This window comes from Taudactylus pleione, unplaced genomic scaffold (assembly GCF_031769625.1).
Source record: "Taudactylus pleione unplaced genomic scaffold, aTauple2 ptg001381l, whole genome shotgun sequence".
NCBI lineage: Eukaryota > Metazoa > Chordata > Amphibia > Anura > Myobatrachidae > Taudactylus > Taudactylus pleione.
Window position 1 is genome coordinate 1,021,704 of NW_028285781.1, and position 14,276 is coordinate 1,035,979.

The window sequence follows — 14,276 nt, forward strand, 5'->3', positions numbered from 1 at the left end:
ATGTAGTAGGGTATCTGTACTATTATAGCTGAGACCTTGGCCAGTCACCTTTTGGAGCTGCTTGAGACTCTAATGAAAGCCAGCTGCTGATTGGAGGAGCACCCACTACACTCTTAATACAATTAGTGTTTTTTTTGTTTTTTTTTAAATTGTTAATATGCCGTATTTGGTTTTGTTTGAGGCTCATTTATTTGTCATTCTTTAGTGTTCAAGCTTGATGCTGATTGAAAGTACAAGAGACTCCCTCAGCTTCACTATAACACACTATAAGAACAACAAACAACAACACAATGTGCAGGTAAGAGATAAATCAACGATTCCACATTAAGTAGTGTTGAAGCCGCAGCACCACTTTATTTCCTCATGGAAAATGACAACAGGATTAATGACAGACATCAAAGGGCTACATTTCAGAACTTTGATTCCTAATTGATACGCAATGGCTTTTGCATTTAATATGACATAGCCATTTTGACTAGCAAGCCTCCCCACCCCCTGCTTCCCCGTGGTCCAAAGTGAAATGGGACGACCATATCTTACACAAGACACTGCAAAAACTCTAATACATGCACTCATTATTTCCCGCATTGACTATTGCAATAGTCTCCTTATTGGTCTTCCCAAAAATAGACTCTCCCCACTACAATCCGTTTTGAATGCAGCTGCGAGGCTGATCTTTCTCACCAAACGTTCAGTGTCTGCTGATCCACTCTGTCAATTTAAAATACTTACACATAAAGCTATTAACCAAACCACACCAACATACATCTCTTCACTTATCTCAAAATATCTTCCAACCCGACATCTCCGCTCTGTACAAGATCTGCATCTCACATCCCCATGCATTACTTCTTCCCATGGACGGTTACAGGACTTTTTTCGAGCTGCACACACTCCGTGGAATGCCCTCCCACGCACAATAAGACTTTCCACTAGTTTCCAAACATTCAAGCGTTCGCAGAAAACTCACCTCTTTAGACAAGCTTATCAGATTCCAGGACCGCCCACCTAACCTTTTATAGCTTCCCTATCTAACTCCCTTCTTATTGTAAACACCTATCACATCTTCTATTTCTTCAATTTAACACCCTCCTAACCCTAGGCCAACTTTCCAGTGTGATTGGATTATACAGCCCACCAAGAACATCTGCAATCAGGCTGTGGACCAGTTTGCAATATATAGCACCTATCCTTGTGTATCAACACCTATTTCCCTATAGATTGTAAGCTTGCGAGTAGTGCCCTCTTACCTGCATGTATGTCTGTCTGTCTTTTACAACCCATTAAAATGTTAATGTTCAATCAAATTGTAAAGTGCAACGGAATCTGTTGCGCTATATAAGAAACTGTTAATAAATAAATAATCTTAGCAAGAAAGAGCCAAACTTTTATGTATTTGCCCGGACTCCTTTCCCTGTACCCATGATCCTCCTTACTTGCTCCTAATAGCAGGAATAACAACTAGCAGATTCACCTTCTCTTTTTGTACGCAGGCCAAAACAGTGGAGGAGAAACGTCTCTGGACTCATCACATCAAGAAACTAATATTAGAGAACCACCATGCAATTATCCCGCAGAAGGTTGGGACCTCATCATTTATAATAAATTGTACTGTTTACTTTTATTTTTATTTTCTTCTGCTTATCTATGCCAAATAAAGTGTTATGTAATGTTGCTGATCAGCATCAGTACAATGCAACAAAGCAGTATGAGGTATATTTACTGACACTGCTGAAAGGTGCAAATCTACACTGAAACAATAGCAACCAATCAGATGATTGCTTTTATACACCAAGTACATGATGGACAATGAGAGCATCTGTCTGATAGTATTGATTTTAGTGCCAATTTCACCTCTGTGGGAAAATAATAATTAAAAACAAAATGGGGCTGCAGCCGCCCTCTCTGTTATGGACGCCTACATCCATATTAATTGCTAGCTGTGATAATTGATGGGTTGGTTATGCTCAGCAGCTTTGGAATTGATACTTTTCATAGCATGCTGATGACTTTCATATAAAATACTGTAAATACAAGATACAAAGAGAAAATATTATTTAATGTCTGCATTCGAGCTTTCCTGACTGCATGCCCACCAAAGTCATTGCTGCTGATGTGCTATTGATAGAAAATCCTTCATAAGGTTATTTCAGTGTCAGGATTTCCAACTGATGAGCAATGCAAGGTCCATATACCTTTCTCTTTGTCTGCCCGGAGAAGTTTTAGTTTCCCGATATGAATAGGTTTCTGCTATATAGTCACATGCTGATGATACGATGGCTCACTCTGTCCCCCTGCTAAAATACATTATTCCTCTGACTATTCTGCCAATAATCAGGGATGACCCCACCTCACGCCAACTCCCTAGGACAATATATCCTTACATGTGCTTACATACACTATTTTTCATATTATATTACCCTGCATGAGAATTTTACCAATTGTTTGTCTAAAATACCTTATGGTTACAAAACCATTGAATTTGGAAATATTTCTATATTGTCAAAAATATATATATATATATATTATTTTTTTTTATTATTTTAGGCCAAGGAAGCGATTCTAGAGATGGACGCAATTTGTAAGTTTTCAGAAAAAAATCTGCCATCTAATCTCTAAGTGTTACTAATCATCTTAAGTCTAAAGTGTGCTAAGCCTTGAAGAGAGAGAAAATGGGGAGAGATAAAGTACCAAGCAATCAGCTCCTAACTGTCACTTTACAGGCTGCATTTGGAAAATGACATTTAGGAGCTGATTGGTTGGTACTTCTCTCTCCACTTTATATTTCTCCAAGCCTTTGATCATCTACCCCTTTGTGTATGTTCTATAACATCACTTTTATTGAATAAAAAAAAAACTGATCCAATCTAATATACTTTCTTCTATCAAGTTTTTTTTTTAAATATATTTTGTTCACAGATAGGTGCAACTTAAAGAACAATTCCCAAACTACTTTTCATGAACTGGGCAGTAAATAGTAAGGGTGCACTACTTGCTTATTACAATACATGTAATGTGCAGTCTTGTGCTTCTTTTTAGATCCTGGACGATACCGATACAGCCCAGAAAGAGTGAAGAAAACCATGTCTGCTGTTGACCCTACTGTCACACATCGGTCAGGACGCAGGCAGTCTGGTATGGAATCATTATTACTATCCTATTGCTGCACTCCTGGTGCGGACATTCCTGGCATTATAACTTACAAAAAGACATAAGGTGGTATAAGCATCTTGCTAAAGAACGTGCATATCCATTCTGCAATTTTTCTGGAATGGTAAAGAGAATATGAAACACATAATATTGTATATAAAATGCAATGTGTGTATACCTGGAAACCGCAAATGCTTCCGCCAGAATAATTACATTTGTGCCACAAATTGATACACATCGGAAAATCCTTTCTGATGCTGCATTTGTCTGCACCTTTTATTGCCAGCCCAGTTACAGTATGCTGTATTCTTTTATACATTAGCATTTTTATTATGCATACAAACACAATTTAGTTTTGTGCTTTAAAGAAGGCATCTCCTCACCAGATTTACATTATTACTAGTATGGGTGTGATGGCCAGCTAACATTACACACTGACCTTCACAGCCCTGCCTCCTGCAGTGCCCTGGCTCCTCTTCCCCATAGGGGCACCTGGACAGCAGCCAGATGGATATTAAGCTCCCCTCTATAGAACAGCCCAGCATTCTGTCCCTGTGGTTACAGCACTCTAAAGATCTTTTTAAATAGTTGGTTTCTTCCCCACATATGCTAACTGGTAACTAGTGCAGAGATGCCCTTTAAAGATAGTGATTTTATAATCATTCTGCTTTTAGTATTATTATAATTATTATTACAGCAATTGTTGATTCTAGGATGTGCAAATTGTAGGACATATAAAATTCCCTGGATACAGCCAGGCAATCTATTACCCTTGTACTCTGAAATTAAACTGTTGATTCCTTGATTAAAACCTTCTAAATTGTTCATGAGGCAAATGGTAATGCGCTAACAGTACAGGCTGAAAAACTGCGCTTGTCACGTTGTGCTTCTATAATAGTATGACCAGTCCCATTATTTAGAGTGAAGCTGTCTGTGGCACAATTCCAAATTAATTGTTTGATTCATTCATTTTAAATGTCCAAAATCGGTGATGTATTTTGGTTTTACAGGTCCATTAAACTTCATTGTACTAGCTTTCCTATAGAAAAGAGCTACTAATTACATTCGCAGCTATTTATATGTAAATGTTTCCAGAACTGATAAGATATTCAGGTCTAGATGTAAATGTGGGGAAGATATTACTGTTGCGCACTAGGGTCTTTCTGATATGGTCATTGACGTTGCCTACAGGAAGCCGATTTGCATGTATAATAAATTATGGCAGAAGCCGTTAGCTAACACTTTGCTGCATAACAATTGTCCATGCAGTGCTAAATATAAACAGTTTTTTTAAAGCTTGGAAGCATATATAAATATATCTGTGAATGTTATAAGAAGTCTTGGGTCCATTTATATTTTATGGATATTTTATGCATGAGTAATAAAAAATAAAAAAAATGTAATCTTGCTAATTAAAAGTAATATCTTTGAATAAAACCTAGCTGGTGTACTGGCTTTTATCCTCCGTGGTATGAGCCCATGTGAACAGCACTACTGTGGCTGCTATTTATTGCTTCAAGACAACTATCTTCTCAATCGGATGAATCACCCGGACATAGTTGGTGGCATCTCCCTTGTCGAGCCTGCTCATGGTGGGAGATTAGTGTTTGGATAGAAAGTAAAGAACTTCCTACTGTAACAAGTTGTCTGTCCTGTCCTCAGATCCGAGCCACCCTAGATTCTGCCCTGGAAATGTTAAGGAGGGAAGCGTACACACCGCAGCTAAAGGTCGCAGAAAGTCTGGTGCGAGATTTTCTTTTGAACTGGGTTACAGTCTCTGTATAGACACATAACTAGAGTGACCCATGCAGTGAGGCAAAAACTAACTAGATCGAGGTCATGTGTGTCTCTGGAGGTCCTCCAGGAAGACGGGGTCAATGAACTTTCTACATAACACCAGCCCTATGTACATAGGCGGCAAAGATTAATTGTAGATAGAGTTGTCAATAAAGTTCAATGATTAAAATAGTCAAATTATAGTCCACAATGAAATGAAACACACAAATAGCACAAGAAGTGTACAAGCTATAGAAGGCTTTTATCGCACTTATTCCACAGTGTGTGTCTACTGTAGCATTTCTACTGGTGGGTGGGTTGGGGTGGTTGTTATTTATTGTAGTTTAATGCTTTGCTATCCTTTCTTTAGAACCCACAAAGCACATTTTGAAGCAATTGGGCGAGAAAGGTAAGATATTTCTTTATATCTGTTCTGTTAGTTGTTACCTTCTTTATTAATATGCAGTATCAAAGATAACCCAGTATATTTTATCTAGAATTTTACGTAACTTTTTTGCCCCATGTCAAAAATATATTAAGTTTCAAAAAGATTAACCCCAGTTTTTTTGATCCTACAATTCTGCATTGCCCTCCTAGTTAAATTATTTGTCAGTGCTCATCACAGTGACCATATGGGAAACGTCCAACGATCAAGCAGCATATATTTATTCCTATGTTATTCTCCTGTCTGGTTTTCAGAATAGGGGTTTCTGATGAGAGACTTCACACCTGTATCTTGTGTTTTTTTTTTATCCTAACTCAGACTTTAGGCCAATTCAATTGGCTTTGGGTACCATGCCCTGTGCTTGTGGCTTAACATTATGGCTATTTCAGTTGTTTCAGTGCTCTCCTGATTTCCTTGCAACTCAATTGAAAAGGGCAAGTTGTGGATGTCGCTCCTTAATTCTCCAGTGTGTGACCTATGTAAAGAACATTAAAGAGTGTGGAAATCATCGTGAACCCCCCCAAAAAGCTGCAAATAAGATGGAAGGACAGTGTAGAAGGCTGTTAGCAGCCATTAGCAAAGCATTGGAGGCAATTACATGATGTCACATGGCTGAATTTGGGAATTTTTGGAAATGATGGACAAATGAGAGCCAGCAAGTGTATTACATTAAATAAAACTGTCTATAGTAGTTGGGGTACATTTAAATGTCTATAGTGATTTTTAAGTGTGTATACACAAGTTTGCATAAAATTTAAGAAAACCCTTGTAACTCCCATTGGTAAGATCAAAAAACCCTTTCCCATTAATACAACATCCCTACATACATGTCCCACATCATTTATCCCATTATTCAGCCGTTTAGAGAGAATACCATGTCTTTATTGGCCGTATTTTCTTATGTAAAACCCGCTAAATACATTTGTAAATCTTCATTGGGAGGGGTGTCCTGGGACTGCTGTGCTGTCCCCTGTCATTTTTTTACATTAAAATAAGGCTTTTCCCTACTTTTCACCTTTGCTAGAGCTCGAACTAAAAAGCATGAGAACTCCCATTGAGACCCACATTAACTTAATGCAGATTTGTAATTGAATAGCAAAAACTCTCAGCTGCAGGTTTTTAACCAGCGTTAAGCTATGTTTTGGCCAACTCGTGGCTAATTGAATCTTCTCCTTTGTGTTAAAATATTATCAATTTCTGCTATGTTGATATTATGTACTGTCTGTATTCATATTGATTATTAACATTTCCCTTATTTTCTCCCCTGCTTTCCACCTTGCAGTGGGATTAAAGGTAAGATATCCTCTGCTCTGTCTACACCACTGATAACTTGTCTCTGATGGACAGCAGGCTTTACAGCTGTCTGTACTGTTATTGCTGTGTGCATATGCACGCGTGTAAATGTATATACATGGGTTTCAAGGCTCGGAACACTCTTCATGATACATTATGCTGTGAAGTGATTGAAATTTAGCGATACATAATATATATGACTGTTGGGAGGGTGGAATCATTATAGCACTTTGGGGGAGATGTACTAAACCGTGGAGAGAGATAAAGTACCAACCAATCGACTCCTAACGGTCTTGTTGCAGGCTGTTTGAAAAATGACAGGAGCTGGTTGGTTGGTACTTTATCACTCTCCACTTAATCACTCTCAAAGGCTTAGTACTTCTGCCCCTTTTGTCAGAACTTGCTCAGACATCTACACCGTGTCATACACCCATCATTGCATGGAATGAAACCATCCTGCTTTGCCCTGTCTGCTGCGCTACTTCATACATTAAGGAGATATTTTGTGTTTACACAACACCTTTGCTGCACAACAATAGTTTATTTCTCTTGTTTGCCCATACTTAGGAAATTACGTTGACTTTTCAAGACCAGACATAATGTTCTCAGTGTCACAAATGTAAAATACAGCAACATGTCTATTGTCACATTTCCTGTCAGTATAGACTTACACACAAACTTTATGATCACTATAATTACTACTAGAAGTGCAGACTCTGTGACATGGTGGCAGGGAATGCTGGGATGTGTAGTTCCACAGCAGCTGGTTGCCCTGCTTTATCATTTGAATCCTTCAATAGCTATTATGATCTATTTTTGGAGTGTAATGAATAAAATGCTATAGGTTAAAAGTTGTGAACAAACCATAAAGTCACACAGATAAATTAAACCTCAAACTCCTGTTTCCATTTGTACTTTGTGTGTGCACCACCAACACTGATATATTATGTAGGCTGCAAAGTGACATTCTAGAAGCTGCCAGGAACCGTAAAATATAAACTAGATGACACTAGCTTAATGTCCGAGAAAACCTTGCATAAGGAATGAGAACATAAACACTGACAACAAGTAAAATGACCACCATAAGCGTTGCTCCACATGTAAAATGTTAATTGTGGTGTTTGGCGTCCTTCCACATCATTTTTTTTTTGTTGTTTGCAAACAACATCTCTGTTTAGCTGTGTTTATGTAAACTGCAGTCACAGATTATCCAATGTGGGATATAGTAAGTACACATTCACACTGGGTGTTAATCAGAGTAACTCAACCTAAATACTGCAGTTACAGTGTTACCTCGATTATAAATACAACCGTCAGGGTCTTATCACAAGCAGAACTTCAAATTAGGGATGTGCAGGCTCGGATAGGTTCGAGTTTGCACGTGGAGTTCGGATTTTTCCCTCCAAAAAAACGGAACTCAGAACGAGGCAAAACGTCATCTTACATGGACGAACATCATCATTCCTGGACAAAAGACCAGGAATGATGATGTTCGTCCATGTAAGATGACGTTTTGCCTCGTTCTGAGTTCCGTTTTTTTGGAGGGAAAAATCCGAACTCCACGTGCAAACTCGAACCTATCCGAGCCTGCACATCCCTACTTCAAATGAAACCAATAAAATGAAACATGGTGTTACCTCTTAAGCTTTGCCTGCAATTGCTTTCCAAGACTGTGGGGCATATGTATCAAAGCTTGATGTGAGATAAAATTGTGAGATATAGATCAGCAACCAATCAGCTTCTAACTTACATTTTGTAGGCTGTGTTTAAGAAATGATAGTTTGGAACTGATTGGTTGGTGATATATATTTCACAATATTATCTCACATCAAGCTTTGATACATATGCTCCTGTGTTTTGACTTTCAGCCCTCTATTCAGCGTGGTGACGCAACAGTGGTGTGATCAGGCATTTGCAATTAAATCTCTAGCACAGTAGCATATCGGGCAATGTTCCTCAGTACGTTGTGGTTTTCAGTGTGTTTCACATTTTAAATCTTGACTTGAGTATCTTTGCTAGTTTACGTATTTAAACTATGGTATGTGCTTTTAATATTCTTTTTTTATACGACCCAACGTCTGCAGGGGTTCTCATGGCAACATGAGTATGGTCACTTTGCACATGCTAAAAAGGATCTCTGCAGAAAATCTTTATAGCTCAAACTTCACAAAAAGGATGCTTGAAGTGTATGGGGGTGCATGCACAGCTCAGAGCGGTCTGACTGTTAGTGATCACAAGCACAATTCAATTTCACGTGGCCTCTTGGACAATGTATGGTGAATTGCCTTTTTGATCACCACCATAGAGACCTATTATACTTTTTAAAAGTTCTATTTAATGAAAGTTGAACAGACAGCAGCTTAAGTGGAGGCGCTAAGCAGGTTGAATGCCTGTAGCTGAATATATATACTAAAAGTGACCATGAATAAGCGGTCATTCGATCACATTTACTAACCTATGTTCAGAACTCATAGATTAAATAATTCTGAACCATGAAAAAACAAAGTAAAAGTGGCATTGGATTTGGATGTTAATGAACAAACCAGTTGTCACTACAGTGTGGCGACTTTGTTACCAGGAGGACCAGCAGAGCAATGCTGTGCCTGCAATTTCATTGGCATAGCTTTTCTCCGTGTGGTATTTAAAAGGAATCCTTGTCTGTCCAGCATGCAGGCAGTGATGGAGCACTACTGGACTTTGAGGACATTCTTCAGCCCAGTATCAGCAGCCTGGCACCCAGCTGTGAGCACTTCCAGGCTGAAGTAGATGAGGAGGAGGAGCCACCCAGCACAGAGCTGAGTAGAGGCTCAGGGGCAGAGCTCAGTGCATCTGAGGAGGAGGAGATACAGTTGGGAGAGGATGACCAGGTAGCTGATTTTGCCAGCTCCATGCTGGCAGTCATACATTGCTGGCGCTATAGGGCCAAGACTTTGCTTGATACGTGGGGCGCTCCTACGGTGAGGGTCTTTCAATCTCCTTTCACCTTGTTTGTTCTTGTGCTCCATCTAATCCTAGCAAATTAAACACCCCCTGTTCATGGCAGCTGTGAGCCTTGATAAAACAACTAATTGTCCTCCGTGCCCTTGCATGGCTCTTTGAATAAAGTGCGCTATCATTCATTGTTTGGGCTGAATGAAGGTGTCCCCGTGCGTGCGTAATACATGTGTACATTGTGGTCACTTGCCTTAATTGTCATGGAAACTAACTGCATGAACTCTTAACAGACTTGCTGTCAGTGAATGCACGTTAATTCATAAAATGTAGCTGATTAATGCCCAAAATCTCTGCTTGTCACAGGAACCTAATAGAAAAATACATTAGATGGGAATTTGTGTTCTTATTTCATCACTGACGAACCACCTGTCGGTACAGTCCTAACATCTCATAGGCAGGAATTACATTTAGACCATGTATTCAAATTTAATCAGTTTTCGTCACAGTGGATCTAAATTTGGTCATTTGAATATTTATTATGTGTTGCCCCGGTTTTCATGACAAGCACTGATTTTTGGGTTGATCGGTCTCCCTTCTGTCATTGGAAGGTTCATGCTAAATTATTATATTTCTGTTTTGCTCATAGAACAGGGAATCCGTCCAGCATGATACATCAAAAGGGTTTAAGAGGCAAAACAGTGAGACTTCTGGGAACCCTGAGAAAAGGAGGAGTGTGGAAGTCGCATCATATAACAAGGAGGTGAGCGGCTTCTGAAGATTTCACTTGGAAATCTACATATCCTCATAAATTGTTTCCACTCTTCATACTTGGAGGAAAAGGGGCTGGGGGGTAGTTTGCACCGTGGTGACCCTAAAAATTGTCAAGTTAAATGATTGTTTCACTGGAATAACTCTGTCAGCCCACATTCGGAAATAGCGGTGGTGCAGCCAGTCAATTTTACTGGGGCCTGCTGCTATGAAGGGGCCCGCAGCCAACGGCTTTATAATGAGTCAGACTGACTTGTTAGATTGCCGCTGATCCATCGGCCGGGCTGTGACTTGGGGGTGGTGTGGTCCGACCGGAGGAGGTGGGGCCTCCCTTCATCTCTCCCCGGCTCCTCTTCTCAGTCTCCTGAGTGACAAGTTGTTGCTGAGAGTGGGACGATCCTGTTTTTGCTGCTAGGGATGACGTCACAATCTCGTGAGGGTCCCCGGGTTGAATACCTGGGCAGATGGGAGGACCCACCATCCTGCCAGGCCTGCCTCGGCCTGGGGTGTGATATGTATTACCGGTGGGCGCATGGCCGGCGGTTCAATTCCCAACAGCGGCTACCCCACAGCGCTGGAAATCCCGATCGTACTAAAGGTAAGTATCAACTAACTTAACCTAACCCCCCCTAACCTTAACCCTCCTTAGGGGTGCCTAAACCTAACCCCCCCTGCCCCGCTGCCTAACCCTAAGTCCCCCGGGGGGTGCCTAACCCTAACCTCCCCCCAGGGGTGCCTAACCCTAACCCTCCCTCCCCCTAGCCTAACCCTAACCTCCCGGGTGGGTGCCAAACCCTAAGTCCCCCCCCCCCCCCCGGGAGCCCTAAACCCCCCCCCCCCACGGCTGTCCGCTGCAGCGCCCAGCATCCGCTCGATCGGGATTCCGGGCGCCGGTCTCCAGACGTTGGGCAAATTCCAGGCGTCTACATTTAGATGCCTGTCATTTGTCCCTAGTCGGGATAAAGCAGTCTGGAAGCCAGCGGTCGGCATTTAGACCGTCGGGTTCCAGACTACATCCCTCTGCCTGTAGTGCCAGCCATTTCACAGCCTGTGCTGAGCCAGCCTAGCCCAAGCTCTGCCCCCCCTTCCCCCTCCCTGCAGAAAGCACCCATGAAATGATGTGACCGTCAGTGGGTAACTGAGTGCCCCTGCCTGCCAGCCACCTCACAGCCAAGCTAGCCAAGTAGTACTGGCGTGGACCCCTTGGTACCTCTATCATCTCCCCCCTTCCTCTGGACAATGTCACCCAATGCTCCCTATCACCCACTGCCTCTCTCCGTGGGGAGGAGGAGGGGAGCCTAAAAGCATATTCTGGCATCTAGTTCCACCACTCGCAATTCCGCCACTGGCGCAGCCCAACCATAACGCTGATATATTCATAACGTAGACATGCATAATGTCAACATTTTGAACATGTTGACATACTGATGTCCACATTTAAAACCGTTCAACATTAGTGTTGACATACTGAATGTCGACAATATGACTACATACCCTGTTTTCAGGGGCGTTTTAAAGAGATGAGGGAGCCCGTATGCAGACTCAGTGCGGGCTCCCTCCTCTCTCTGGCAGTGCAGCGGTGCAGTAGATTCTGACAGAATCTACTGCGCATGCGTGGGACTCTGGGAAAATGGCACCTGCATTGTTTTCCCGGGGACAACAGTACTGCGCATGCTGGAGTCACCGGGAAAATGGCCGCAGCCATTTTCCCAGTTATTTTTGCTGCTCTGCGGCGACACTTATTTACACAATCAGGGCTCACAGTACTACAATAGGTCCATAGCTTTTTATTAGAGCTATATAGGGGGGGCTAATGATGGTCCAAGAACTACAGTGCCATGAAATGTCTCAAAGCTCCAGGTAATTGGGGCTCTCCAGGTAATCAGGGACTATTTTATGTACGTGGAACAAACAAACTTCTTGTTCTATCGTTACAGTTTTTCTCTTGTCCTCCTTTATAATATACATTTTTTTGGGTTGGTTGAGTAGCCTTGGTTTACTAAACAGCAGGTTTACAAAGCTGCTGATAATTGGTAGTATAGAAAACTGTCTGTTTAGTAAATATACCCCTTGGCATGGTTCTTGGGACTCCTTTAGAATTAGGAGCAATTCCAACTAAAGGCGCAAGTCATTTTGCGGTGCAAATGGAAATAGTTTTTTCCTGTGGAGGAAGTGCGCCAGCTTTTGCTTCTAGTACACAATTAATTACTGGGCAGGTTTGTTTTTACATTGTAGGAAACATCTACCTTCTAAATCTGGCTGCATACATGGGTTTGCCAAAGTTCAAAAGTGTACCCTTTTTAGAGGGCATTAACAAGGATCATTATGATGTAGTACAGATAATTAGACAAGAGGAGGTACCTCATTGTTAGACTTTATTTCTGTATGTCATATTTACACTTTTTTTTTTTTTTCTTTTTTTAATCAGGTGGTGGTTGAAACAGAAACAAATAATTCTGAACCAGAAGAGGATTACATTGCTGAGATGGTCGGTACATCTGAAATTGCATTAGAAGGTCCTGTAGTCCCTACGGATAACCGAGCATTAGAAGAAGAGAGGAATATATATTATGCCTGTGACCCTCTGGCTAATGGTGTAACTGAGAATGTAGAAGACTTAAAGACCTTTAGTAGTGAGGAGGATGAAGAGGAAGCAACTGTCCATGAATCCACCAGCATCCTTCCTCCATCTGTACTGAATCAAGCCAGTGTGATTGCCGAGAGGTTCATAAACAACCTCTCTAGACGGAGCAGTTTGGTTTTGGAGGATGGAAAGGTCATCGGCTACATAACCCCGAGGCTAACAAGCAGGAGTAGCAGTCTACTAAGCCTGGATTGTTCAGATAAAACGGTGTATCAGAATGGGTCCTCTGACTTTCCAAACTCTCACCAAGATGTCCTGGCTGATGGTGATCAAGGGAACGCAGAGTCTACACTTAGTAAGGTTCATTCTGCAGAAAATGTTTTTGAAGAAAAAGAAAGGGCCACTTGTAAGCGTAGAGAGTCCATTCTCTCCTTCCAAGATAGACAACTCCTTGACAAGATTAAAACCTACTATGACAATGCAGAACATCAGGATGCATCGTTCAGCATCAGGCGCAGAGAAAGCCTGACTTACATTCCGACCGGACTGGTCAGAAACTCTGTCTTTAAAATTAACAGTCTGCCTAGATATGATGGCAACCAGAGTTCACTAGCAAGGCAAAGAATGGGCAGCTCTTCCAGTAATGCCAGCAATGGGAACAGCAGACCGGTCTCGTGGTCAGATGTTCCCACTTCTACTAAACAGGGGGAAGCTGAACAATCCAGTCGCCATACACAACATCCTGTTCCTGCAGCTGGGATCAAGATCCCAGGTCAGCAGGTCACAATTTCCGATGATGAGTTCAAATCTCCGACAGAGATGATAAAAGTGTGGGAACAAATTGAAAAGGAGAGCGGATGGAAAGATAAAGACTATCGGGAAGTTGGTGGGGACACAAATGTTACCTCAACCAGCTATCAAGACAAAATACTGATATCATTAGAAAATGAACCACTAATAATTCTGGAAGAGAGTGATCTCAGTACCATAACTGAGGAATCCCAGGCTCCTACACCGGAGAGCACATCTCCTCACCGGCTCATAAATCCAACCAATGATCTGATCTTTAATGATCAGGACTACAAAACTCCCATCAAGCTTCATCCCACTATTATGCAACTTGCCAACTGTATGGAGGGAGATCTGTCAGAGAAGATGAAGAACAAGGTGTATCAGCTAGCCAGACAGTACAGTCAGAGGATTAAGTGCAACAAGCCAGTTCCACACAGGCATCTTAGCGACATAGAGGAGGATATGAGAAGGGGCAGCCTTCCATCTGTACAAGAGGAGAAACTGGAAGTAAAATGTGAGTATTGGCCTAGAATG

At 41.5% G+C, this 14,276-nt stretch overlaps 1 protein-coding gene across 1 annotated transcript in view; it reads left to right on the forward strand.

Moving 5' to 3' along the window:
* The window catches only part of LOC148442954 (pleckstrin homology domain-containing family G member 3-like), a 240,993-nt gene that overhangs the window by 223,292 nt on the left and 3,425 nt on the right, over nt 1-14,276 (forward strand). Inside the window, exons 10-18 of the mRNA XM_088463474.1 lie at nt 206-298; nt 1,494-1,580; nt 2,548-2,581; nt 3,040-3,135; nt 5,297-5,335; nt 6,654-6,664; nt 9,331-9,531; nt 10,245-10,358; nt 12,795-14,256. Coding sequence (XP_088319600.1) covers nt 206-298; nt 1,494-1,580; nt 2,548-2,581; nt 3,040-3,135; nt 5,297-5,335; nt 6,654-6,664; nt 9,331-9,531; nt 10,245-10,358; nt 12,795-14,256 — 2,137 coding nt within the window. The remainder of the gene's footprint in view (nt 1-205; nt 299-1,493; nt 1,581-2,547; nt 2,582-3,039; nt 3,136-5,296; nt 5,336-6,653; nt 6,665-9,330; nt 9,532-10,244; nt 10,359-12,794; nt 14,257-14,276) is intronic.